At 43.2% G+C, this 26291-nt stretch overlaps 4 protein-coding genes across 4 annotated transcripts; 3 read left to right on the top strand and 1 right to left on the bottom strand.

Moving 5' to 3' along the window:
* Positions 1-318: 318 nt before the first annotated feature.
* LOC117858086 (U11/U12 small nuclear ribonucleoprotein 59 kDa protein) lies at positions 319-5892 on the top strand. Its single transcript, XM_034741083.2, has 10 exons — positions 319-483; positions 632-830; positions 925-1300; positions 1423-1506; positions 1615-1680; positions 2131-2203; positions 2790-3175; positions 3329-3369; positions 3955-4103; positions 5280-5892. Exons 2-9 carry the CDS (start codon positions 661-663, stop codon positions 4031-4033), a joined length of 1275 nt encoding a protein of 424 aa, XP_034596974.1. The 5' UTR covers positions 319-483; positions 632-660; the 3' UTR covers positions 4034-4103; positions 5280-5892.
* A 2740-nt stretch (positions 5893-8632) lies between these two features.
* LOC117858085 (S-type anion channel SLAH2) lies at positions 8633-11914 on the top strand. The gene is made up of 5 exons (XM_034741080.2): positions 8633-9424; positions 9549-9670; positions 9789-10364; positions 10509-11279; positions 11370-11914. The coding sequence occupies exons 1-5, from the start codon at positions 9400-9402 to the stop codon at positions 11751-11753; spliced, it is 1878 nt and encodes a 625-aa protein (XP_034596971.1). The 5' UTR covers positions 8633-9399; the 3' UTR covers positions 11754-11914.
* Positions 11915-14052: 2138 nt separating this feature from the next.
* On the top strand, positions 14053-18784 carry LOC117855580 (uncharacterized). The gene is made up of 11 exons (XM_034737961.2): positions 14053-14140; positions 14471-14513; positions 14608-14708; positions 15341-15899; positions 15975-16062; positions 16604-16795; positions 16923-17491; positions 17600-17738; positions 17819-17887; positions 17977-18096; positions 18226-18784. Exons 1-11 carry the CDS (start codon positions 14053-14055, stop codon positions 18337-18339), a joined length of 2082 nt encoding a protein of 693 aa, XP_034593852.2. The 3' UTR covers positions 18340-18784.
* Positions 18785-19590: 806 nt separating this feature from the next.
* LOC117858333 (uncharacterized) lies at positions 19591-25598 on the bottom strand. Its single transcript, XM_034741386.2, has 13 exons — positions 25515-25598; positions 23879-23982; positions 23686-23760; positions 23472-23599; positions 23109-23381; positions 22592-22764; positions 22136-22191; positions 21046-21156; positions 20844-20965; positions 20496-20768; positions 20258-20391; positions 20047-20139; positions 19591-19956 (listed from the first exon to the last, which is right to left on the bottom strand). The coding sequence occupies exons 2-13, from the start codon at positions 23970-23972 to the stop codon at positions 19821-19823; spliced, it is 1668 nt and encodes a 555-aa protein (XP_034597277.1). The 5' UTR covers positions 23973-23982; positions 25515-25598; the 3' UTR covers positions 19591-19820.
* Between the last annotated feature and the right edge of the window lie 693 nt (positions 25599-26291).

Genomic DNA, 26291 nt, shown 5'->3' with positions numbered 1-26291 from the left:
ATATCCCACGCGAATCTTAATGCACAATCTGACGGTGCGTAAAGACCAGCGCCGGGGCACACCGCCTCCAAAACGTCGCTTCCAAAGCCCCTCATTTTGCGAGGTAATGCCCGTGTGGTAACTTGGCCCAATAAACACACATTCCGGCCGGGGAGAGGGAGAAGGCCCACAGGCCGCGCGACTCGCCGCCAGCTGGCCCGCCCAATTCCCCCATCCGAAGGGAGACGGCCCAAGACCAACAGTTCGCACGAGCACGCAGCCCAGCTGGGGCCTCTCGCGGTTTCGAGGGACGGCCTCGCTCGCGTCTTCTCCTCTCTTTCCCGTTTCCAACGGGACCGCAGCCGATCCCCACACCCGCCCGCTCATCGCCACCGCCGCCGCGGCGTTCGCCGGAGCGGCCGCCGTCGTCCCCGTTGCGGAGGCCCAGACACCTCGTCCGCCTCCAGGAGCTGCACCTCCTCCGGGTCACTCCACTCATTCTCGGTAAGGCTCGACTGCTCCGTCAGTTCCAGCTTCCCCTAATACCATCGAACAGTGGTTTGTGAATGATTCCATCCGGTTCTCGCGCAGTCGCGCGGACGCCGTGCGTGCCACTCTGCAACTGATTTCCCTCGTATTCCTCGTTTCGCAGCCGACTCGCGTCCACACCGGCTGTTCAGTATGTTCCGGCCGCCGAATGCTTTCGGGGCGCCTCCTCGTCCTCTGCAGCCTCCCCCATGGCAGTGGCAGCAGCCGCCCCAGCCTTCGCCCGCCGTTTCCTTTTGGCAGCGCGACAATGTGCGGGACCATGTCAAGAAGCTGCAGGAGACCATCGAGGTTTCGAGTGCACTGTGAGTTCCTATTTCCTAAAAACCCTGAAAGCCAGTGATGGCCTTGTAATTTGGTTATTTACGTCCTTGTCTTGACAAAGGATTTGAACTGCAGGATAAGTGAACTCGAGGAAATCGCAGCGACTAGAAATCCCGGTGATGCTACTGCACAGGAATCTGACTCGTCTTCGACGAAATTGCCATCAGGGTCTGCTGATTCTTCGGGAGACAAGCCCCTCCGTTTCGTTGAGCTTGCTAGATCTATGGGGGTTAGTCAGGACACTCATGAGTCAATGGCGACAGATGCAGCTAATTACCTTTGCCATCAACTCCAGCACCTTCTCGCACCTATTTCTTCTGCGATTAACCAAAGTGGCCCTTGGGAGGAAAGGTCGGCGATGGTTAGGTTAGCTCAGAAGCTGCAGAAAGCCAAGAGAAATAAGCGGTGGAGGAAGAGGAAAAGAATACATGTCGCGGAGCTTTTCCAGAAGGTAGCACTCATCGTTGTCTTTTTATGGTTTTACGCATTTGTGAAGGCATTCCTTCAGAGCACGAGCAGCCAAAAATCCAACTAATGATGAGTGATGACATCCCTTGTGTCGATGGTTAACAGGAGTGTGCAGATTATGACAGAATTGACCAGGAAGCTGATGAATGGAGGGCTAAGCAAATAGCCAAGGACATTGCTAAGCGGAAGGTGCTTTCTCATTTGTGTGAAATTTTGTTTCGCTGTTAGGGTTATTTTGAATTAGGACAGCATCGCTGCTCCATGATTAACTGATTCATTTGTGTACATGTAAACCAGGTGGAAAGCATGAAGCAGATTGCTAGAAAGAAAGCAAATGAGGAAAGAAAACGCCTAGAATCTGAGGTAATATGGAACAAATTTCATGCCTATGGTGTGCTGCAAAAGATCTGTTCCCTAGCTTGTTCAGGCTGTCTTTTATTAGTTGTCTGCAAGCACATGTATGCATTGTACTAAATATTGGTATAACCCAATACTTTTTTGGTATGGATAAGTTTAGCTGCAACCTTTAAGTTTGCCTTCCTAGCTTGTGATCTTTCTCTTGTTTTCTTATGAATTTAGGAACCCTCTGATTCTATACCTGTCTTTGATGCAGTGCAACAAACCTTATGTGCTATCATTCACGTAGTTTCTTGCTTTAGCTTCAGAGCTATTATGCAATCATTTCATGAATAATCGAGTAGCCGTTCGATTTGCTTTCTTTATAATTTAATTTACTAATGATTCTATGGATGTTTTCATAATATTCTTGATTCTGAGTAAACTAATTTCCCCCATACAAATCTGATACTTCAGCTCGAGCTTGCCCTAATGGTCGAGAAACTTCAGGAACTTCGTTCTATAAGAGTTCAAAAAATGAAGAAGCAAGGTGAGATATTCCTGTTTTCCTATTTCGTTATTTACCTTCCTCTGTTTTACATAATATATTTTGTAACCTTATGATCACAAATTAATGAGGTGCAATATCTAGGAAAAATGGGTCATTTTAATTATATCAATACATATTTTAACATTTAATCATTCATTCTCTCTCATCCTTGAAAGCATAGGCAGTTAGAATTGTAGTTGACTTGCATTGTGAAACACCAATTCTCAAGATGGACCTAATAAAAGTCTAAAACAGATGGAGCATTATTATCACATTGTTTTCAGACCTTAAAGACTTAGCTATATTGTTCAGATTCCGGCAAATGCATGCTGAAAGCACACACTCCTAGCAACCCCTTTTTTTTTCTTTTAAGAGAAAAGGATATCTTATCCATGTTGGCAATACGATATATGTGCCCAGCTTTATATGTTCTCACTGGCGCAGATTTTTAGAAATGCCACTGTGCTCACAGGCTTCTGCAAGACTGCAAACTTTTCTTTTTTGCATTGGTGGTGTTGATTTTCCTTTTCCATTTAGTTCAGTGTCTTACAAGAGATGGATGCATGGGTTTCTTTGTATGTTGTAGGTCATTTTCTTCCAGAAGAGGATGATAAATACCTTGAGCGTGTTAAGGCTGCAGTTGAGGAAGAGGAGCGCCAAGCTGCAACTGCTGCTCGGACTGATGCTGTTAAGGATGCTATTCTGACTGCTGAGGAGTCAAGGAAGGCTCCACAGAATGAAAATCATCACGAAGATGGTTCTGAGCAATTTAGAAGTGGACCAACAGAAGACAAGAACCAGGGTGATGTAGGGATAAGTGAGAAAAATGACCAGGCCAGTCAGAAAACAGAACATGTAGGTCATAAAGTTGAGGGAAAAGGGCATGTACATCATGACCCTGTAAGCAATCTTCCTTTTGAGTTCTACCATTATTATCATGGAAGTAGCTATGATATGGGGACACTCATTGAGGTAATTATTCCAACTTCAGAACTTTGTGCGAGTATTTTCTTTAATCAATCATGTATAAGACTGTAAATAACTTTATAATTTTCACTTCATGGCATGGGCAACTAATCAATACATTTACTCAGTCAACTTGTCTTTATATTGCCTCTGTTGTAGGTCCGCAGAATGTGGGATTCTTTCATCAGACCTGGAGGAAGGTAAGACCTTTAGTGTTGAAGCAATTTCCTTCGAGTTAGCTAGATGCATTGAACAAGAATCTCTGTAACTAGTTTGAAGTTTCTGTGCAATTATGTTTTGCGGGCTTCTTTAGTTAAATGTAACAAGATGAAAGGGAGGTTAACCTCAGGAGGGTTTCATTATGAAGTAGTGTCCATCATGATCTATACTCTAAACTAGGAATTCCACTATGAAAAAGGGGCGTCTTTGGTAGTGGATACGCTATGCTTGTAGTGGAGTGATTCCAAAGGAATTTTGGACGAAATAGGAGGGATTCCATAGGGATTTGTTGTGTTCCAACCCATCTTCTAGATTGTCAACTGCATCGGTATTGATGCATTGTTGTGTCCGCAACTTTCAAGTCTGATACACTTATGATAGCTTCATCTTATTGCTGCTGGAAGAATATAATTTAACATAACTATTTGTTGTTTTTGCTTGAATATCTTCTAATCTTATATAACAGCATGTAACTGATGCACAGCTGGAGTAACAGTATAGTTCAGTGCTGTGGTGCGTTCTTGTATAATCTTTTCCCTAATTGTGCATATTGCACCTGCCTGCAGCCGTATACCTGGGCACTGGGTTCAGCCACCCCCTCCATCTGATGAGGTATGGGCATCGTATTTGGTGCATCCCAAGTAAATCACCATTGAGTTCTACAAATGGTCTTTTCTGCCTCAAAACCACTGGAATCTTTCACGGCTCGTGGGAGGTAAGCTAGGCACTTGAGTTATAGAACTTTAAGTGTTTTTTACATTCCTCAAGAGGTTCCGAGAGGTATCGTTACCTCCTGGCATCAATTATTGTTAAACTTCAGTACTTTCTCATGTCAACCAATGATGTACAGAGTTTGTTATGGGTGCAAGAGACTGCAGTAGTCTGAATTTACAGCTGTTTGCTCTATAAACATTTTAGTAATGCTTAATTATCTTCCGGCTTCTGCATGGACTATCATGAAATTTTTTAACTATATTAACTATAGAAACCGTCTGTGTGTTTGTGGAAAGAAAATTGTTCCTGTCTCTACTTCTTTTCCAGGATGTGGTATTTTCCTCGCCTATTATTTGTTCCATCTGTGGTTTTTGTGATGTCAAACCCTGAATTAAATTTGTAATTTTAAGCTCCTTAGATATCCTGGCTTATGGGTTAAGGAAAAGAAATAAACCGCTAGCAAGGACTATCTTTTTGATGGTTGTGGAGGCATTTTCTTTATGTGAAGATTACCAGCAACAGTTTGTTTTCTGACCTGTTGAGTTGTTCATTGCGACCTCCTGTCTGCTAGAATGTGACTCCAAATTACTTTACCTCAGGCATATTACTACCGGGAGCGAGAAATTGAGCTGGATTCCTTTAGGTCTGTAGTTCCTAATGCATAGACACCATGTTTAACATACAAACTACCTCATTCTTGAAACAGAATGTCCCCCCTCTAATGATATGCAGATATGCCATGCTCCCAACTTGTTAGCACATAAACTTGTAATTATGGAAGAAAACAGAATCTACAACTCTGATCGGAGCACTAAAGTCAGCTCATTGAGAAATAAAGAACTCACCATCCAAGCTACAACATTTCAGTACTTTTCTTTTGGTGTAAAAAAACTAAATGCAGCTAAAGATTCTTTTTGGGATCTAAAAGATGTGAGAGTATTACATTACATTACATCACATAATGTTACTCATTGCTGTTTAAATCCTTTCATCTATTGTTGGTTTAATTTCAATGAGTGTCAGACTACGTTTATATTTTTTATTAGGCTTGCCATGGACCTTTCTCTAAAATGCAAGATACTTTAATTACTGGTCAACAAAACTTCAAGTTAACCGTATAGTAAATTAGGCTAAGCTTTATTATATGCCGATAATTCTTTTATATTGGTGACTCCAGGATCCAAGGACAAAACAATGCATAGTTCTGGAAGAAACAATGGCATCTTGCTAAGACAACTTATAGATCTGTGTTTGACTCAGTGAATGGTAATGTAAAGTACAAACGAGAAGGTGCAATGATCAGTTGATCTGTGTTTGACTCGGATTCTATGACAAAGTTGAAAGAAAAGGATGCTGAAGGAAAGAGCAAAGACTGGCAATGGTGCTCAAGAGTATACTAAATTCGTGGATTTAAGGTGCTGAAGGTAAATTTGTAACATACAAGACATGATCTGCATGATTTGTCATATCCTCTGTTAGCTTCACTCCTTCCAGCTGTCAAGGCACCCTACTGTTCTACTGGTGCCTCAATCATTGTTTGCTCAATGAATGCAAACTGCCATAACACTTTTGTTGGCACCACCGTTCGTTTGATCTCCAACAAGGTAGGTCCTGGACTTGTGTACGTAAAGGATCCCCTTGCTCACTGGTGATTTGACATGGCAGGTTCTCGAATAGTAGAATTTAGTGCAATCTGTGTAGTCCACTGAACTGATGAGAAATTTTGGTAAAGGTGACTGGTTAAGCTAGAGCATTGTATTTTACCTAGCAATACTGAATGGAGTTTTTAATGTCTCGGTCTAGTCTGTGATTGATTAGATGGATAACATTGTTGTGCGTCAGTGCATGGCTATTTCTGCACCTTTTCAACAAACAGAAAAAAATTGTGCAAGACTGCAAAAGCATGGCCATTTGAGTTACCTATACCCATTTTCCCTGCTGCAGCATTTTGGTGAGATGACTGACAGCCCACCTAAATTAGGACTTATGACTTTTGCTTTACTATATCCTGTACAGTAGGCATAAGGCTTCAATAAAAAACAGCCCAACGAATTACTTATGGACACCCTTATAAGAAACAAAGAGGTTCATGAATTGGATGGCATTAGCATCGAGTACTAGATTTGTTAGATAATATAAGGACAGCATACGCAGGCCACCTTTCTGGTATGCTTGCTTGCTCCTCCCATTCTCTATCTCTTTGAGGTGATTGTATTTCCCAACGCTGAATCCTAAAGCTTGTGGTGACAAAATTGGTGATTCTTGATATCAGGGCATCATATCTCCTTGCTTTTGTGGACAACAATACTGGTTTGCTCTTTGGGAAATTATTGGGTGCACTGGGCTTCTAGTTGTAAGAAACGGAATATCCAGTTGCCCTCTGACTTTGTTGAAGGCTGTTTCTTTTCTGCATTTAGGCATGGATGTTAGGAGACAGGTCAATGAAGTAACCCACCTAGCATCGTCCTGTCATCCTGTGTGACATATTGCTAATCATTATTATTTCGTGCACAGTGCTATGGCGTTGCTACTAGTATGCATATTAGTGAAAGTTAGCTAACTAGGCTTCATAATTTACATTTCTCCTTGCCAAAAGGAAATAGATTTTTCATCTTTTTCTGTAATGGCACAATTCTGAAAGAAATCATTTGAAAATGATGCAATTCTTACTTGACCAGTCTCTCACAAAAGATGACTCAAGTTGCGGGTCGAAAGCGACCTGAACCGTGCTAAATTTAAAGGGATGTTGGGTGAGTGCCATTTTGTTTCATCCATCTTTTGATTGTTATTCGGACGGCATTTCTCCCTGGGATTCTAAAAAAGACTAAAAGGAAAACGCAAAAGCGCGGCACCTCCCTGGGATTCTAAAAAAGACTAAAAGGAAAACGCAAAAGCACGGCACGCTTTCGTCTTTTGGCCTTTAAGCTGCTTTTCGCTTGATTTCCATCCTTTGTAATGAAATGGCCACGGTACAGGTGGATTGCTGGGATTTGGACCCTTATAGCGATGTGGTGGTGTGGCTGCTGTGAGTGTGACCTGAACCTCGCAGCTGGGTGGAGTGTGAATGTGTTGCCTTGGTAATGCTGGTGTTTGAGAGTACCAGTTACCTTGCTTATCGGTATTTCCACCAATCATATAGACATGTCCTTATCTTATCTTACACAAATGATCATGCTTTGTGTTGAGAATTGTGCAGAGACGGATCTTCTCTGCACCCACACCTGCTATTCACTTTTTTATCCGACTCCTGGGATGGTAAGTGAATTGGTAATCAATCTTACCAATCCACCTGATCCTGCCCCGGTAGCTCACGAGCAACGCGGCTCGTGGAACGTCTAGGGGCTTTACCACGATAGCTCGCGGCCGGCCTCGGCCACGTCACTCGTGGCAGATAACTCATCTTGCTAATACACGTGATTATTGCTGAAAGGAAGAACTAAGGAGGAGGGGAGCTTGCATGCATATAAATCCAGGACGAGGGCACACGGGAGCACGCACACCAACACACCCACGCAACACAAGGATAGGAGCTTTGCTTGGAGCACCGAGGAGGGTGGAGACTCTCCTCCCATCTGCTGTGCCAGCAGACCTGTACAGTCATCTCGCAAGGTCAGCTGGTGAGTCCAAAATCTTGCCTCCACCTATCGCTTTTTATGCTCCCATGACCTAACGGTAAAAAACGTGTCAAACTCTTAACTAGTGATCCTTCATCAAAGGAAAATCAAAAGTATAATAGTGGTGTGATATGTGGGCCCGTCATGTCAGCCAGGCAGTTCCTGTGTATCCCCCGGACATACGGGCACGAACCAACCTCCCTAGGCAGGCTGACACGTGCACCTCGCGTGGGGCTTCCCGACTCCGACCCCACCCGCAGCGACACAGCCCACACGTACCCTCCCCGTCCCGACACCCGCCACTCCTAACCCCGCCGTCCGCGCGCGCCACCGCCTCCCCAGTCCGCGATCGCCGTTGCTAATCGCCGGCGCCTTCCCCGACTGGTGACCGGCCACGAGGGCTCACCGCCGGGGCCCCCGCCTGCATTGCCCTGTTCGTCCCTACCCAACGCCCCGATGCACCTGTGCTCCAGGTTTGATCCCCATCGATTGCTTGTTTATTGCTTGGCCTTCCTCTCCACTTGGGTATCGCATCGGGGACCGACGCTTCCCTCTGAAGCCTGGCCTTGCGTCGAAATGGAACCCACAAGAACGCCGAGAAGAAGCTCAGAGATGTCGGCTTCTAGGCAGTTGAGGCCGTCGCCTGAATTTTCCCTGACAGCAACCGCGCATGGCATGTGGCGTGGCTCGGTCAGAAACCTTTGCCCTAACGTCGTGTGCAGATTCTGCACGCGCTTCGCTTTCACTTGAGAAAGTTGGCGTATGGCCTTGCCTTGTACGATCGATCGTTATGCGTTTACTTAGAGAAGCTCGGGTGGGGAAATAATGTTCAGGACAAGGCATTCAGTTGCTTGTCTCTGGCTTATGGTGATCCTGCTGACAACAAGGCATCATAAATCTGAACTCTGAACCATCATTGAAAAATAATAGAGGTTCTCATCTCACCATGGACCCCCAATGCAAATCTTTTATAATAACGTAGAAATGGAATTCAGATGCAAATTGGTTTGCAGCCTTGTGAAGAGGATTGATTGGCAATCTGAAACCCGGGTGTCACCTCACTCCTCTGCGCTGGTACAAGTTTCCAGCGCTTAGCTCCTGAATGATAAGGTAAGCAATAAGTTTAAGATATGACGGTCGTCCTATCAACTTAGCCATCACCCAGTTGCGATTCATTGCACACTCCTTGCGGATGCATGTGTCTCGCCCCCGCCTGCCTCACTGTTCTCTTCCCCCAACAGCACTAGCAAAACTAGAGGCCATGCTCTCTTCAGGGTTGCCTGCAGTCCAGGAAAGCCCATGCCATTTGTGCCCAACGCTTGCCATGCTTGTGCTCGGAGTTTCATAGCCACAAGTCTCGAGATTTTTGCCTCGATATCCTGCACGGCTGCACCTACGCCACACATATGGACGGTTCGTGATGATGCGTCGGCATTCAATTGCACATTCTGCTGCCCGACGACGCCGTCTAGCTCTCTGCACTCAGCTTGAACACCTTATATATACGTGCTCTTGCACTGCACAAGTGGTCTGCAACTCATTGCATCTTCTTTGTGACCTGATTGTCCATTACACGATCCCAGCTGATGCTTGTTCAGTTTGGTTTCATCCATTTCACTGAACTCTTCTTCATAGTGATCACTGCTCGACCGGTCCGTCCTGTACTGGACGTACTAAACGACAATGACACGATGCACTGCGTGCACCCGTAAGAACTCTATAGTGATGACTCGAGCTGACAAGTGATTCACTGAATCGTTATGCATGTATTCCGATCTCCAGCGTTTGTTTTGTTTTCTCTGAAGGATCAACATGTGTCGTCTGTGTCGCAGGTTTCGCGAGGTTCATGGAGACGGACGAATCTGCGGCGCCGCAACGCTCCGCGCACGTGCACCCGGACGCCGTCGCCGTTCACATCCCGTCGAGCCTCTCCGCCGAGGAGCCGGCCTCCAGAGTAAGTGGTCCTCGCGTGTCACTCACCATACATCCAGCTTACTTAATTTGACGTCAGTGCTACCGCCTGCTCGGATCGGACCACGAGTATGAACAGTTTTGCGTGCCGGTGTGCGTAGGAGCGACACGGTGACATGATCGCCGCCATGGCAGCGGCGCCGTCCCCGGGGTACTCGCCGTTCGAGGCGCCCGTGCTCGCAGCCGCGCGCCCGGTGTCGATCAGCTTACCGGCGTCGCCGACCGGATTCGGCGCCTCGAGGACGGAGGCGGAGCTGCATCGGCACGCCGTCACGGACGCGCCGCCGCGGATGGTGTTGCCGCCGCGCGCCCCGGCGGCCGTGGCCCTCGCGCAGCCTGACAAGGTGGTGTTCCGGTCGCAGCCGATCGCCGCCGCGCCGCTAGGGGCCAAGGCCGCGGAAGGGCACGGCGACCCCAGCCGGAGCGCGCCGCACGCGGGGAGGGGCAAGCCGCCGCGCAGGGACACCAGCTACGACTCGTTCAAGACGTGGTCCGGCAAGCTGGAGAAGCAGATCACCACGCACCTGCTAGGTGGCCGGGCGCCACCGCAGCAGCAGGAGGAGGAGGAGCCCGAGGAAGACGACACCGCGACCAGAAGCCGCCGCAATTCCTCCTCCATGCCCGAAGTGCAGCGCTTCTTCGCCGCGCTGGAAGGCCCCGAGCTCGACAAGCTGAGGGTACTGCTGCTGACCACATGCCTCGTAGCTGCGAACGTTGTCGTTACCACGCGACGTGTCGTTTCTTCTTCTAGTAGCTTGATGGTGCTGACGTGGCTACTGCTAGCTGACCGTCGTGTTGATGTTGCCGTTGTGGCGTGGCAGTCCTCGGAGGAGCTGATCCTGCCGTCCGACAAGACGTGGCCGTTCCTTCTCCGGTTCCCGGTGTCGGCGTTCGGCGTGTGCATGGGGATGAGTAGCCAGGCCATCCTGTGGAAGCGGATCGCCATCTCGGCGTCGACGCGGTTCCTGCACATCACCGCCAAGGTCAACCTGGTGCTGTGGTGCGTGTCGGTGGCTCTCATGGCCGCCGTGTGGGCGCTCTACGCCTGCAAGGTGGTCTTCTACTTCGAGGCGGTCCGGCGCGAGTACTACCACCCGATCCGCGTCAACTTCTTCTTCGCGCCGTGGATCGCGTGCCTGTTCCTGGCCATCGGCGTCCCGGACGCGGTGGCGGCGAGCCTCCCCCACTGGCTCTGGTACGTGCTCATGGCGCCCATCGTGTGCCTGGAGCTCAAGATCTACGGCCAGTGGATCTCCGGCGGGCAGCGGCGGCTGTCGCGGGTGGCCAACCCCTCCAACCACCTCTCCATCGTCGGCAACTTCGTCGGCGCGCTGCTTGGCGGCATCATGGGGCTCAAGGAGGGGCCCATGTTCTTCTTCGCCGTCGGGCTGGCGCACTACACGGTGCTGTTCGTGACGCTGTACCAGCGGCTGCCCACGAGCGAGACGCTGCCCAGGGACCTCCACCCGGTCTTCTTCCTCTTCGTCGCCGCGCCCAGCGTCGCGTGCCTCGCCTGGGCCAGGATCACCGGCGAGTTCGGCTACGGCTCCCGGGTCGCCTACTTCATCGCCATGTTCCTCTACGCCTCACTCGTAAGCTGCTTGCATTGGTCGATCGATCAGTCCATCAATGCCAAATTGTTATTAACTGCAAGCTTGCAACCATGGGAATGACGATGGCAGGCCGTGCGGATCAACCTGTTCCGGGGGTTCAGCTTCTCGCTGGCGTGGTGGGCGTACACGTTCCCGATGACGAGCGCGGCGATCGCGTCCATCCGGTACGCGTCGGAGGTGAAGAACGCCTTCACGCAGTGCATGTGCATCGGCCTCACGGCGGCCGCCACGCTCACGGTCACGGCGCTCTTCCTGACGACGCTGCTCCACGCGGTGGTGCACCGCGACCTCTTCCCCAACGACATCTCCATCGCCATCACGGAGCGCAGGCGCAAGCCCTTCTTCGCCAAGGAGTTGATGCGCAGCAGGAAGCAGGCGGCGGCGCTCGACACCACCCCCTCCGATGCCGCGGACCTGGAGGCTGCGCGCGCCGCCACGACGTCGTACACGTAGGCCGGCGGCCGGCAACCGTGACCACGACAATGATACGCGTGGATCTCTAGCTCTTGGACAAAAGGCCCATTTTGTGTGGCGATCGATGTATGTGTAGTAGAAGAGTTGTATGTACACTGTGTATCACGGAGGAAGAAGATCTATCGTATATGCTGCCACCATCTCCTATCACTCGATTCAGTTGTGAGTTTGTGATAAGTTGCCATCAGCAGCAATCATGGCGAACTGCAGGAGGAGGTCGAGAGTGCTGAGTCCAGTGTGTCGGAAAGGAAAGGGAGGCTCCCGCGCGGCTGCGGTGGTGAGGACTAAAGAGAAGAAAGAATCCGGCAGCAATCCGGCGAGACATGCAACTCACATGCAGTTCTTATCATCTTCTCAATTCTTTACCCATATTTTCGATTAAAAGAAGGTGTTTCTGGCCGGAGTCGGAGCAACGCCGACCTGAATCATGGCACCCAGCTCCCGACGCGCCCGCAGCGTGGTGTCAATACCATACATCACATATGTTGCAGAATCACGTTGTGTCACCTTCTAGCTCCGTGCGCTAGGTTTGGATGGACCAGTACGCGTCGGCCCAATAAAACCTATGATTGACACGTGATGGGACCTGCTTGTACTATTCTTGCGCCTTTCTTTTTTTTATTTTCCAATATATTTCTTTCCTTCCTTTTTATCTTTTGTTTTCTCTAACTTTCACTTTTTTCTGTTTTTCTTTTTCTTTTTCCTTTCTCTTCCTCCTTTTCTTTTCTTCTTATCTTTTATTGTATTTTTGGTAATTCTCTTTGTTTTTTCTTCTCATCTTTTGCCTTTTTCTTTCTCTATTATTTTTTTTTATTTTTTATTTTTTCTCTTTTATTTATTTTATTTTCATCCCTTCTCCTTTTTCCAAGTTCTCTTTTTCCTTTTTTTTTCCATCTCTCTTCTTCTTTTCCTTTTTTTTACCATTTTGCGGTTACATCCTTTTTCTCATTCCTTTTTATTCCTTTTTTCTCTTTCATTTTGTTTTTTTACTTTAATTCTTGTTTTGTTTTTATATTTTAATTTATATTTCTATATATTCCTTCTTGGTACGTAGTTTGTATTTAACTTTTTTTTTCCTTTTTTTTCTTTTTGTGATTATTCCTTTTCTATGACTATATTTTTATTTATTATTCAATTGTTTCTTTTAATTTTTAGTTTTTTATATTCTAGTAGTAACTTTTCTTTGCAAGACAACACTAAGTGTAGCGACTACGGTAGTTGATGTATATTTTCTTAATCTTTTGTTACCGTGATCGTCAAGTGTGCATATTTTTTAGTTAGTTTTATTTTTATTTACTTTTTATTTAGTTCGTCAAGTGTGCATATTTTTATTTTGTCAAGTGTACATGATTTCTATGATGTTTCGTAAGTTCATATAATTTGTTCTAGGTTATGCATATTTGTTCTATAAAGTTGATATAATTTGTCCAGTAGTGTGTACTTGTTTGTTCATGATATTCAGTTTCTATTGTTTTGATAGTACAATGAATTGTTCACAATTTCAACTTTTTTGCATTGTATTATTATTTTGTTCGTCATGTTTAATTTTTTGTTCATAAAAAATATCATTTTTATAATTTATTCTATGGTTGTTTATTTTTGTTCTATATGTTTGAATAATTTGTTCGATGTGTACAGTTATTTTATTCCGTGAGTTCATATAATTTGTTCAGCAGTGTGTACGTATTTGTTCGTGATATTAAATTTCTATTATTTCTGCTATACAATAAATTCTTCGTGATTTCAACCCATAACTAGCTAGCTATTCTTAAGTTGAAAGTTACGCAACCTATCACACTATCATTTATTTAATCATGAACTTGTATTTTTTGTGGTGGACTTTCATTTAACTTTATTGGAATAAATTGTTCATGATTATAGTTACTTTTGTTTGCTATGTACTATTATTTTGTTCATCTTGTTTAATTATTTGTTCTAAAAAAATAATTATTTGTTCTTGTGTTCAATTATTTGTTCGCAGTAGCCAAAATTAATTATTTTGTATTAAAAAAATATTTTTAAAAAATATCATTGAAACATAGTCAAGTGGGTCTTATTTTAAAGATTTTGTTGTAAGCAATCCATTGGTACGATCAAAATTAAATTTGGATATACGGTTTGAGATTTATAGATTTTTTTTATTTGGTAGTTACTTTGCATGTGGGTGATATCATCTATCTGTCTTGTACGCATGCAATAGATCTCTATTTTATTTCCTGTTCATGTGAGGTGAGGTTAGCGGTTCATATATTTTATCCCTCTATACTCCTATTAGCCCATGATATTAATATCTGAGACGATGTTTGAACGTGTGACTGGATTGCTTGGATCTCTTTCAATCCTTCCACAAAAGGAGCAACCAAAAGGTCACTTGAGCATTTAGTAAATACTGTTCAGCTCTTCATTATTCTGCAATGTTTTGCTTGATGCTCAGTAATCTACTTCAGCTTTCAAACTGAATCTGCAGACCTCAACTCAGTGTTGCATTTCATTGTTCTGAACATTTAAACTTCCATAGAGCGGTTTAAGTTTCTTAAAATCAGTTGATTTCCATTTGTTCTTAATGTTGTTTACTTCTTCAGTATGAAACTGAATTCACTTGCATGTATAGACTGAAGAATGCAATGACTGAATGTCGTTCTTTTACTTCATAAAATTAGCTGTATGTTTATTAATTGCCTTGGTTTTTGTCACAGAAACTATACGTAGACAAAGCAGCATGACAGATGTGAAACTAAGGTCTGAAAAAGTTAAGCCTTAATGTATTCTTGGAAATATATACTAGAATTCATTTTACTGTTTTTATATGCTCCTGCCCTATGGAATTTTCCAGGAGTTCTGAAAGTATGAGCAACTTACCAAAGCTCAGAAGAAATGCATCTACTTCATCCGATATGAGTAGCCTGGCATCGCAAGGTCCTTCAACTAATACAGGTCATAAGATGTTCTTTTGAAATACTTAGTCGCACTGGACTGAAGTTATGTCCCGGAATAAAATTCTTGCTTTTACTGTTTACCACCTTACCCTTTTATGAGCTGGCTGAATAACTATGTTAGCATTAAACTGGACCTCCTTGTTTTTTTTTAAAAGAAAACTACCTCTTTGATTACATTGCCATGTGTGTGTACCTTAATGGCACTTTGCAGTCTCTAGCTGCTTGTGTGCTTAGCGTGTCAAATAGTGGGTGTGGTATTAATTTATCACCAGCAAGGTAGAATTTGTCAATCCGATATCAGGGTTGTAAAGCACATATTGATTAGAGGTAGTTTATTTTCTTATTTTGTCAATGAACCTCATTACTTTTAGTAATGCATACATTTCAATATTATAACAATGAAGAATGAACAAATATACTGATATAATAAGGTGATTTTCTGCAGGTAACACTGTGCATGCAAAATAGTTGAAAAATAAACAAACAAGAGTACAGTACTCCTAATTGAATGAATATTGAGAAAATGTACAAATTTTGCGGGAGCAGTCACCTTAGTAATTTTTTACTGTGTTGCTGCTTCGCATTATGCACCTTTTCTGTTCTCATGATCGTGTATGATAAACAATGCAGCTCCTCTCAGACGTGCTAGCAGCTGGACTTTTGATGAGAAAATTTTAGTACAAGCACTGTACAAGGTTCTGCATTCAGTCTCTAAAAAGTATCCAATTGTACTCTACATAAGAGATGTTGAGAAGTTTCTTCACAAGTCCCCAAAAATGTATCTTCTGTTTGAAAAATTACTAAACAAGCTTGAAGGGCCAGTGCTTGTCCTCGGATCAAGGATTGTAGAGATGGACGTTGATGAGGAGTTGGACGACAGGCTTACTGTTTTATTCCCATATAATATTGAAATCAAGCCACCTGAAAACGAAAATCACCTTGTAAGTTGGAACTCGCAATTAGAAGAAGACATGAAGATGATTCAGTTTCAAGATAACCGGAATCATATTTTGGAAGTCCTTGCAGAAAATGACCTCGAGTGTGATGACTTAGGCTCGATATGCCTATCTGATACAATAGGCCTTAGTAAGTATATAGAGGAGATTGTGGTATCTGCAGTTTCATATCACTTGATGAATAACAGAGAGCCGGAGTACCGAAATGGAAAATTAGTTATATCTGCAAAGAGGTAGGTAGCATATTGGTATAGTTGTCTGTTGATCTTTACATTTGTTCCTCGGTTTGTGACTCTTTCATGGCACAGCTTGTCTCATGCATTGGAAATTTTTCAAGAGAACAAGATGAGTGATAAGGACAGCTTGAAGCTGGAAGTGACTGCTGATGCCTTGAAGGTTTGTTCAATGGATGCTCCTCCGAGTTTATTATTATCATTATTATTATTTAAATCTCAGATATGCACCACTAAATACACATGATGAAAAGATAGCGCTGTTTACTCTTGTTATGATTTATATTACAGATGTACACTACTGAATATACACACGATGATAAAAATTATTACTCTTAATTCTACCTTGCGAGGTTTTGTTATCTGGTTTGCCTACATTTCTGAGAAGGCTGCTAGGTTTGTACTGATATTACAGTAACTTTTGCTAAGTAATTAGTGTAAAAAACAATAAGTAAGTTACAGTAAAATGTTGCAACTGGCGTTTGGATTGTTACTAAGAATGATGCAGCTGGCGTCTGGATTGATATGTTACAGACTATTTAAAACCTTTTACCATTTAAAACTTAGCAAATTGGCTAGGCTCTTTGGCTTGCCTTATTTTGTTAGTACAAGGATACCTAATTTGTCCTTAGTATTCCAATTTTACTTGTCTAAGAAACATTCAGAAAATGTGTTTATTCACATACCATACCTCAAATATATAGGCTGCTGAAAAAGGAACTGCTCCAACTGCTGCAAAATCAGAAACAAAACCTGCAACTTTCCTGCCACCAGTACGCCCCCCTGCTGCCGCTTCTGCTGCCCCTCCTGCTGCTGCTGCTGCTGCTGCTCCTGCAGTTGAGAGCAAACCAGCACCAGAGAAGAAGGATAGTCCACCTCCAGCTGCAAAAGCACCGGTAATAGAATTTTTGGTTGCATCTTTAAATAAGTAGTAATGTAGTATTATTATTGTCTGCTCTATGTTATCCTGTGCATGTCTCGAGAAACTAATTTACCAATCTGTCATTTCATTTTTGCTACCAGGAAGTGCCACCAGATAATGAGTTTGAAAAGCGTATTAGACTGGAAGTTATACCTGCTAATGAAATTGGAGTCTCATTTGATGATATCGGTGCCTTGGATGATATCAAAGAATCCCTTCATGAACTTGTCATGCTGCCTCTTCGACGGCCTGACCTCTTCAAAGGAGGTCTTCTTAAGCCTTGCAGAGGTATATTACTTTTCGGCCCTCCGGGAACTGGAAAGACAATGCTGGCCAAGGCTATAGCAAATGAAGCTCAAGCAAGTTTTATAAATGTCTCGATGTCAACTATCACGTCAAAGTGGTTTGGGGAAGATGAAAAGAATGTCCGCGCATTGTTCACATTAGCTGCCAAAGTATCGCCAACTATCATTTTTGTTGACGAAGTTGATAGCATGCTTGGGCAGCGGAACAGAGATGGGGAGCATGAAGCAATGAGGAAGATCAAGAATGAGTTCATGACACACTGGGATGGACTCTTGTCAAGACCAGATCAGAGAATTCTTGTTCTTGCTGCAACTAACCGGCCTTTCGATCTTGATGAGGCTATCATTCGTAGGTTCGAGAGGAGGTCTGTGTCTTGTCCCTACGATGAAGTAGTTATGTTTGTCCATCCTTGTATTTCTAACAGAACCATTCCAATGTTCTATGCCTAAGGTGTGTTCTCTTTCTTTAACAGAATCATGGTGGGTCTGCCATCAATGGAAAGTCGGGAACTGATTATGAGGCGGCTTTTGTCAAAGGAGAAAGTTGATGAAGGGCTGGACTTTAAGGAGCTAGCAACTATGACAGAAGGATATAGTGGCAGTGATCTTAAGGTCAGTGACAGTATCATGAGACATACCAATAAAAATGAAAGAAAAAAACTCCTTCGTTCACTCACATTTCTCTGTAACAGAATCTATGCACCACGGCAGCGTATCGCCCTGTGAGGGAGCTGATACAGAAGGAAAGAAAGAAGGAGCTGGTAATGAGATCACTACACACTTAAGCTTCTTAATTCAAGAGGAATTGTGTGAATACACTATGTAACCTTTTTGTTCTCAACATCTTCAGGAGAAGCTGAAGCGTGAAAAAGGAGGAGCTCCGTCGGATTCTACAAAGAAGAAAGAAAAGGAGGAGCCAATCATTCTAAGGCCACTAAACATGACAGATTTGAAGGAAGCAAAGAACCAGGTGAATCCATAATTCAAGTCGGATTTCAAAAGCACACTGCAGCGCATAGCGTTTGCCAACATTAAACTGAACAGCTGGGTAGCTTCAAGTTCAAAATTGTTATTAATACTCCTAAACTCTGAAATGCAGGTGGCTGCAAGTTTCGCTGCCGAGGGCGCCATAATGGGTGAGCTGAGGCAATGGAACGAGCTGTACGGCGAAGGCGGTTCCAGAAAGAAGCAGCAATTGACATACTTCCTTTGAGCAATCTGAATGCCACACGCAGAATGTATGGACATAATTTGAAAGAGTAGTAGAGTAGAGACACAAAACAGCCGTGACGAAATAGGCCGAACATGTATAACAACATGAGGAGAAATAGGGGAGTGTTAGGGGACACAAGAAATCAGGCCGTAAAAGCCGGTTTCTGTTGTAGAACAAGGAAGGAAGAACAGTTCTATCTCCACCTTAAATTCCTGTTTGCTTGTGCTGTTTGTTGTATTACACCAAATAATGTAATCTGCGGTGCAGATTGTTCCTCTTTTTTTTTCTTTCTTTGTATTTGCCTGGTCACATAACGATTTTACATAGGTTGTGGTCAGCCTCGAAATGGTTTTGGTCTTTTCTGTGTGTGCGTGGGGATCTTTATAGAGGTAGCTCAGGCAAGCCTAGAGCTGAGCCGATCCCAACATTCCTTTTTTTTTCTGTTTGTTTGATGCAACTACAAAATATCATTTAGTGGTTTCGTGAAATTGTATTGGCCAGTACCTCCAAGCAAAAGGCTCCAACAGCATCGTATTGATTTTTTGATAATGGATAAATAATCCGGCTTCAACCTTCTCTACTCGTATGATAATGGATAAATAATCCGGCTTCAACCTTCTCTACTCGTAGAGGGGGAATCAGTCCTACAAATTATTACACTTAGTACACATACACTATTTATATCCCCTACAAATTATTACACTTAGTACACATGCATGATTATTGTTTATATCTTCATCGTACGTAAACTAAAAGGCTACCTATGGGAGGTGAAAAAATGAAATCCGAGATCTCCGACGTCCGCCATGGGGGTGGGAGGGGGGGGGGGGGGGAATTACTTACTCGAGGAAACCAAGTAATAGACACACAAGCCCGCTACGAAATAGACCCTTGGTCCAACTCGAAACTCAGCCCAATGGATGTAGTTATTGGAGGATGTTTGGATCGGTTTTGTGTGCTCTTTTCGTGAAAATTTTGAATAAAACTGAACGCCGGCCTACCTCTGCAGCGTTGAGCACGGAGGCGGGCGTCGTGCGTGGCAAAGAGCACGAGGAGGTCGGCGGCGCCACATCAGCGCACGAAACCGTCGCAGTCACCGGTCAAACATCCAACACTGTTCATGTGATTACACAGCTTGGACCCTCAATTCACAGTCATATATACAAAAATGTAACATTTAATTATCTTGAATAGCTCAAGAAGCAACTTAAGAAACTATCCATTGTGTGGTATCATGTGACAGCACATTTGGAAACCAGGACGTGCGCACGGGTCCACTTGCAGAGACTAACGTCACAGCATATTGTTTGGGCTCATAACCTCATACGATTCAGCAGTACAGTTCTCGACTTGCATATAACAAGGGTTCAAATATTAAACAAAGATTCCTCAACGAATCTAGCTAAAACAAGCTTACATCTGGTTCAGCAGAGTAGAAAAAAAGACTACTTGTATACGGTAAAAGCTCCATGACCGTAGGACTACTTGTACACGGAAAGATTTCCGTTACGGTAATAATATCTATTGGGTTTGTTTATGGCTGCACGTTCATTGTTAGATGCATCTTCATCTTGATCCTCAAGGATTTTGTCTTCACTTCGTGTAGCCACCATCCAGCTGCCATTCAACGATTTCCCAAAAAACATATTGTGATCAGCATATTTACAAAGATGGTAATTATTATGTAACGAGATGTATCAACATTACCTGTTTGGTGGTTGTTGCTCACCATCTTTAACAATACAGCCCACCCTACAAATTAATCCTGATGAATCATGGAGTATCTTCATATAATTTGTTCTGTCAAGCACAAAAGATTGGATTTAATAAAAAATTATGTCGACTCAACCTCCTCCAACTTTGATTATTGAAATGTTCGAACAAATCTCAGTTAAGTGCAAAGCAAAACCACACTTACTGTCCTGTCTTAAAATAGTTCAGAATTCCACGGAGAAGATCAAACCACAGGAACGGAGTTCCCATGTTCCTACCATAGTAGTTCATGCCCACAAATTTGCCGTTGACAGCAACAAGGGGCCCTCCAATCCCAGCCTAACCAGGTTAAATGGAGAGGTTGTCAGTTGTATACATAAGGCTAAGTACATCATATTCATGTAAAAGTAGGCAATTAAAAAAAAGAAAATCAATGGCGCTACCTTAGTGATTGTACATGCAGTGTACTGAAGATCTTTGCAATCCAGGTTGCCTGACCACCTGGTACATTTTCCACTTGCAGCCATAGCTAAACCTGATTCAAAGCAACGGCCCACGGCTAATAACTTGGTAGACCAATCTATATGCTCACGGTTCAGATCCACAGGACAATCAACAGTATAATTCTTGATGCTGACTAGAGCAACATTGTAATGTAAACTATAATGTTCCAATTTCCCTTCACAGCGTTCCCTGTTTGGAAGCAACACCACAATCTGCAAAAAATACTACCAGACTTAAGCAGTGTCTTGAAAGAACAAGAATCACACAATATAATTAGGAGCACCAACCCTTAAGCCCTCAATAATTTTGGCGTCGTTTTTCCTAACCAAGCTCGCTGATGTCAGAATAGTCGGGCATTTATCAGCATAGTCAATGAAAAATCCCGTGCATGTTCTTAATTTTGATTCACCTGGGCAACATAATTGTCATTAGCTAGTGATGACTAAATACAAATGTGAAATAGTATACAACACATTACAGTAAAATCACCTTTGAATGAAGCAAGTGCAACAAGATTTCTTAATATGTGAGAAACAACTCCATGCTCGAGTTCACTCCAGACACCATTAGGATATACGTCTCCAAAAATCTTAATGCTACCTGGTTGACAAGATATTGCATAATAGTTAGTGGCACGAAAGATCTGTAAAAAGGTTCAATGCATGATAAATCAGCAAATGTACAGGCATTGTGATTGACTATATCCATTGATGGACTGGGGTAGATCAAAAAGTCAACCCAAGTTGTGCCTTGCTAATGCTGGTGCAACAAAGTTGATTAGCACTGACATGCTAATTATATGTACAATATGAAACAATCACTTAAATTTCTGCAGATAATATTGTAAAATTATAATATGATGGCATCTTGTGACTCATATTATAAGTGATTGTGTTTGAACATATCCATGAACATCTCTACCTTCAAGGAGCTAGTGATGGTCATGATATGCTGTATGCACCCGCAATCCAGATCTTTTCTAGATGGACTAGCAAATTGCCCGTGTTGCAACAGCAATACAAAATCAAAGGAGTACATTTGTGTATGTAGTGAACCTTGGTTCCATGATGTCGTTCTAGGTGATTGGGGTGAGGGTGAAACTGATTTGTAATAAGTGGCAGGATGATGGGTAAATATTGTGGTGACACATAGGGGTAGAGTGGTGGTGATGGCAGACACCCCATCATTACCAACTCAGTATTCTTTAGTAGTTGAGATTTATGTAGAGATGTGCGTGTAGCATTTTATTTGATAAAGTATTGAACTATCTGCATATGTACATAGTCAGCTGATTTTTATAGGCACAATAATCTCTGTAATCAGAGGAAATTTACATTATAAAATCAGAACCTGAGGTATACTTATTTGTGATCGCAACGCGCAAGCAATGCTAGTGCAGCAGTAAGGTATACGAATTAGCACTAACATTACAATACAACTGTAGAAGACTGTACTAGGTAAATAGAAATATAGATGGAAAGGCTTAATTTGCGCCACTAAAGGACCTTACAAATAGTGCTGAATCAAAATTAAAAAAAAGAAACATCTGATAACCAATGTCGAGTGGTTGTGTACTCACCTTCAGGACGAGGGAGAAGTTTCACACCTATGCGTCTTATTTGTCTTTTTTTATCCCTGTAGATGAAGATCAACATGAGCACTAGATCAATATGAGTACTAACCCAAAAGGGATCAACATGAGCAGATAATGCAATAAAACAAGAAAGAACTAAGCAAATGTATATAAAATCTTAGTCAAGAGATACCATATCCCCTAATAGTTAGTCTCAACGTAAAATTCTAACATATTTTGAATTAAAAAATATATTGGCTTCAATATTTCATACACAGGAATGTTGCTACACTACAAGCCTACAATACAGAGCAACTATGACACCTGCAATAAGACAGCTATCCCATTTGAAAAATATCTTTAACTAGGGAGTAGACATACCAAACCATCAAGTTGTTATTAAGGGTAAACATTAGAATCTGCGACAACATAGATAAACAAACTGGAAATATATTTGCATACCTGACTGGCTTCACCAGGTTTAGAAATACACTCTTTTTCAAGGATGTACGAAAATGCACCAGACGTTCGAGAATTATACTCCTTGGCAAGAAAATTGTTCTTTCCATATCCCAGAAGAGGTTGATGCCAAAAAAGTTCCCATAAAAATCATAAAGTGCACCGCCCTGCATAACCTAGAAAAAAAAGTGGCAGGCTTTAAAATGATAACGAATAAGAGTTACTCCCACCTTTATGTTAAAATTGTCACAGTTGATTGTCTTTTGGAAATTGTAAATGACTAAATGCTACTAATAACAATGTGTAAATACTTTAAAATGTATATATTATCTTCCACTGCAAATTCAACCAACACAAAATCCATTCAACTTAACTGTACAGTTTGGTAGGTATTGGGAATTTGGGATGTGTAAGAGTAAACAGATGTAGTACATTAATATTTTCTTTATTGAATACAAGACATAGTTCAGTTCATATAGTAACAAATAAGATTAGAATACTCAGAATAATGCTAGTGTACCTCAGATAATTTACATGTAGAGAACATAAGATACCGACTATATTGAGATCCACGTGAATCAGTACATGTCCCACTTGTGGTCAATAATCTGTCAGAGATGTCACGCCCTACTGCCACTACCTTTCGACCATGGGGGTCAAATTGCACCTGATGATCGAGAGGCACGCAATAAACATCAAGGACGGCCGGGACTTTGACAACAGCAATTTCATAATCCAAATCATATTCTTCCAGAAACCCTATGGCCACATCTTCTTCATGCTGTACTACAATCTATATTGATAAAAGCAAAACAGAACAGAATGGTCACAGTTATGTAAAGTAAACAATAGCAATTAGTAAATGATTATCAGCAGCACAAACCTTAAACCTATGGTCATTTGTTTCAGAATCATGTAAAGCTCTAACCAAACTTGCTGAAGTCACAAACTTTGTGAAGGAAGACTGGCATTCTATAACTACGCCAGAGGATGCATATGGCACATTTTGCCCTACAAGATCATAAATTATATCATTCAAAACTAATGATTTTAGACATATATTTTGAAAAAAATTAAGGGTACAACAGAATAATCACCATCGGACAAACCAATTGAGACAACACTTCTAGACACCTTTGATGCAACTTCCACACCCAGATCCCTCCAGATATCTTGATTGTCCCAAAATAAGTCACCAAATTAAGAAAACATGTTACAAACACACACGAGTGCTCAAATAGAGCCATAAATAATAAAAAAAACATGAAGAAAAAGGAAGAACCTGCAGACCTAAAAAATCAGTTGCCTCTTGTCCACTGCAAGTTCTTTTATTGTCAGCTGAGAATCTTGTAAGATCATCAGCACCCCTCTTACTTGGCAGCATCTTTCCAAAACTGAAGCAGAATTAAAGGCAAAATGTGGGTCATAACAACCAGAAAAGCAAACGTTGCATGGTCAGCGATTCAATTTTTATTTATGCCATACTACTTTCATAAAGCAAAGCAAAAGAAATGCACCGTCAACTTGATGGTTGTTAGTTTTTTCACTTTTCAAATAATAACAACCAGGTTGTATTCTGTTGAAGGAACACGTAGTGCAAAATATCATCATAGTGAAACATATATATTAGTTCCCAACCAATATAGAGCACAAAAATTTTCATATTTCATATTTGATATGGAATTAAAAGGACAAAATTTCCAAACTATGAACCAAGGAACAAGCAATGAGAATAGCAACGCGACAGAGCCAAAACAAGCAGAAACGGATTCACAACGAACTACACATGCAATCTTGACCCTACATGAAAATTAACCACATGCCAAACACCTCAAAAGTATTTGAAAGAAACATCAAATGTTTGAGTACCAACACGGAAAAAAAAAACACCCTGATTTTTCAGCAAATTTTAATCAATAGATAAGCAAACCGGCAACAACAAATAAGTCCTAGAAAGCAAGCACCAAACTAATTGGTTGATTTACATGGTATAGAGAAACTGAGGGGTGCTAAGCTACAATTGGCAGCTGACCTGGATTCATAAGAAATAATATATATACAATCCAGCCCTAACAACCTAATGAAGCACCAATAGGAAAAAAGCACTATATATGGTTAAAGAAACCATCAAAGCTTCACTTCCCACACTAAAATCCCAGATATTTTAAGAGGTACAAGCCTGTAGATAAGCAATCAGATGAACTAAAGATCCAACAGAACCAGCTCCTAACCTAATTTCGTTTCCATCAAAACAAGATATCAAGGGGAGCCGACCTAATTTGCATTGGCGGCGGCTGCGTCACCTAATTTAGGGGTAATATATACATTGCAGTAGCCTTGTTTGTTTAAGTGGGTCCCCAATCGATTCTTTGCCTTAACTTGCTCCGAAACTAACTGACAAAATATCTTAAGGTTCTCTTCGCCCGTGTCTGCACCATCAGCCATGTTGTTATCCAAAAAATTCAGCATGAAACTTTTAAAAAGAACTTAGCATGACATAAATACATATTTAAGGTTATGATGAGTAATGGATTGATATTGAATACAAACATCTACTGGTTACAGCACTGTAAAGTTTGTCACAAATCCAACAACAAATGATTGCAAGCACAACATGTACTAGTCAAGCCAATTTCTGCGACCATGACAGGCCATACCTATGAGCAGTGCAAGGTGCTGTCCATTGTCCAGCTTCTGTAATTATCAAGGAATGACACTACTGACCATAATCGAACATACCAATCCATTCTGTAATCCAATTAATATGCATGTACATATGCAGATAGAATATGCCAAACCATCTTCATTCCATTTGCCAGATAATATACATGCCAACATACAAAGGTACCATCGCAATCCATTTTTCATTCCATTTTGCAGCAAAGATACACACAGAACTGAGGGAGAATGATCAGCTGGGACTCACCTTCGCGGTCTGCCGACTGGGCGAGCAGGCGGGACGGGCGGCGAGGTCTGGGCGAGCGGCTGGTCGGGAGGGGGCTCACTCACGCCTTGCGGGGGGGGGGGGGGGGGGGGGGGGGGGGGGGGGCGCGGGGGGGTCGCTCGTCGGCTGGAGGGCTAGAGGAGCGGCGGCGTCCGGCGATCGCCAGCGACGTGAGAGGACGAGATCGGATCGGAAGAGGGAGGTGGGAACCGGGAGAGGAAGGTTCCCTCTGTATTTATATCGGGCCGTTTCGCCGATACGGGCATCACACGTATCTTCCAGCGCCCAGCCCTAGCCGCCTGTCCCAACCCGACGCCCCGCAGCTGACCTACCCAGCGCACGCATAGCGCCGCCGCCCGCCCGCCGGAGCCGCGGACCGCTGGCGACGATCCACCGCCACTCTACCACGCCCTCCGCGAACGCGCGACGCAGCACGCACGAGCGCCGACGGCGAGTCAGCAGCGGGCCGGCGACTACCTCCGGTGAGTTTCTTCCCTTGCAGTTCTCGGTCTAATCTTCTTGTTCCTCCGTTCTTGACTTGTTGTTGCTTGATTTTTCCCTTCTCCCTTCTCCGCAAATTCGACTACTAACTACTGCTCCTAGCGCTGGTAGTGTACGTCGTCATGTGGCGACGTCGATCGGCCACCGTTATGGCCTTATGGGATCATGTCACCATTTTAGAGAAATGAACCCTAATTTCAATGTTGCTTGGTCCTTCTAGGCTGCTACAGATTGTAGGATTTTAATATGCATTATTAT

This window comes from Setaria viridis, chromosome 5, assembly GCF_005286985.2.
Source record: "Setaria viridis chromosome 5, Setaria_viridis_v4.0, whole genome shotgun sequence".
Classification (NCBI taxonomy): Eukaryota; Viridiplantae; Streptophyta; class Magnoliopsida; order Poales; family Poaceae; genus Setaria; species Setaria viridis.
This window is presented reverse-complemented; position numbering and strand designations above follow the sequence as displayed.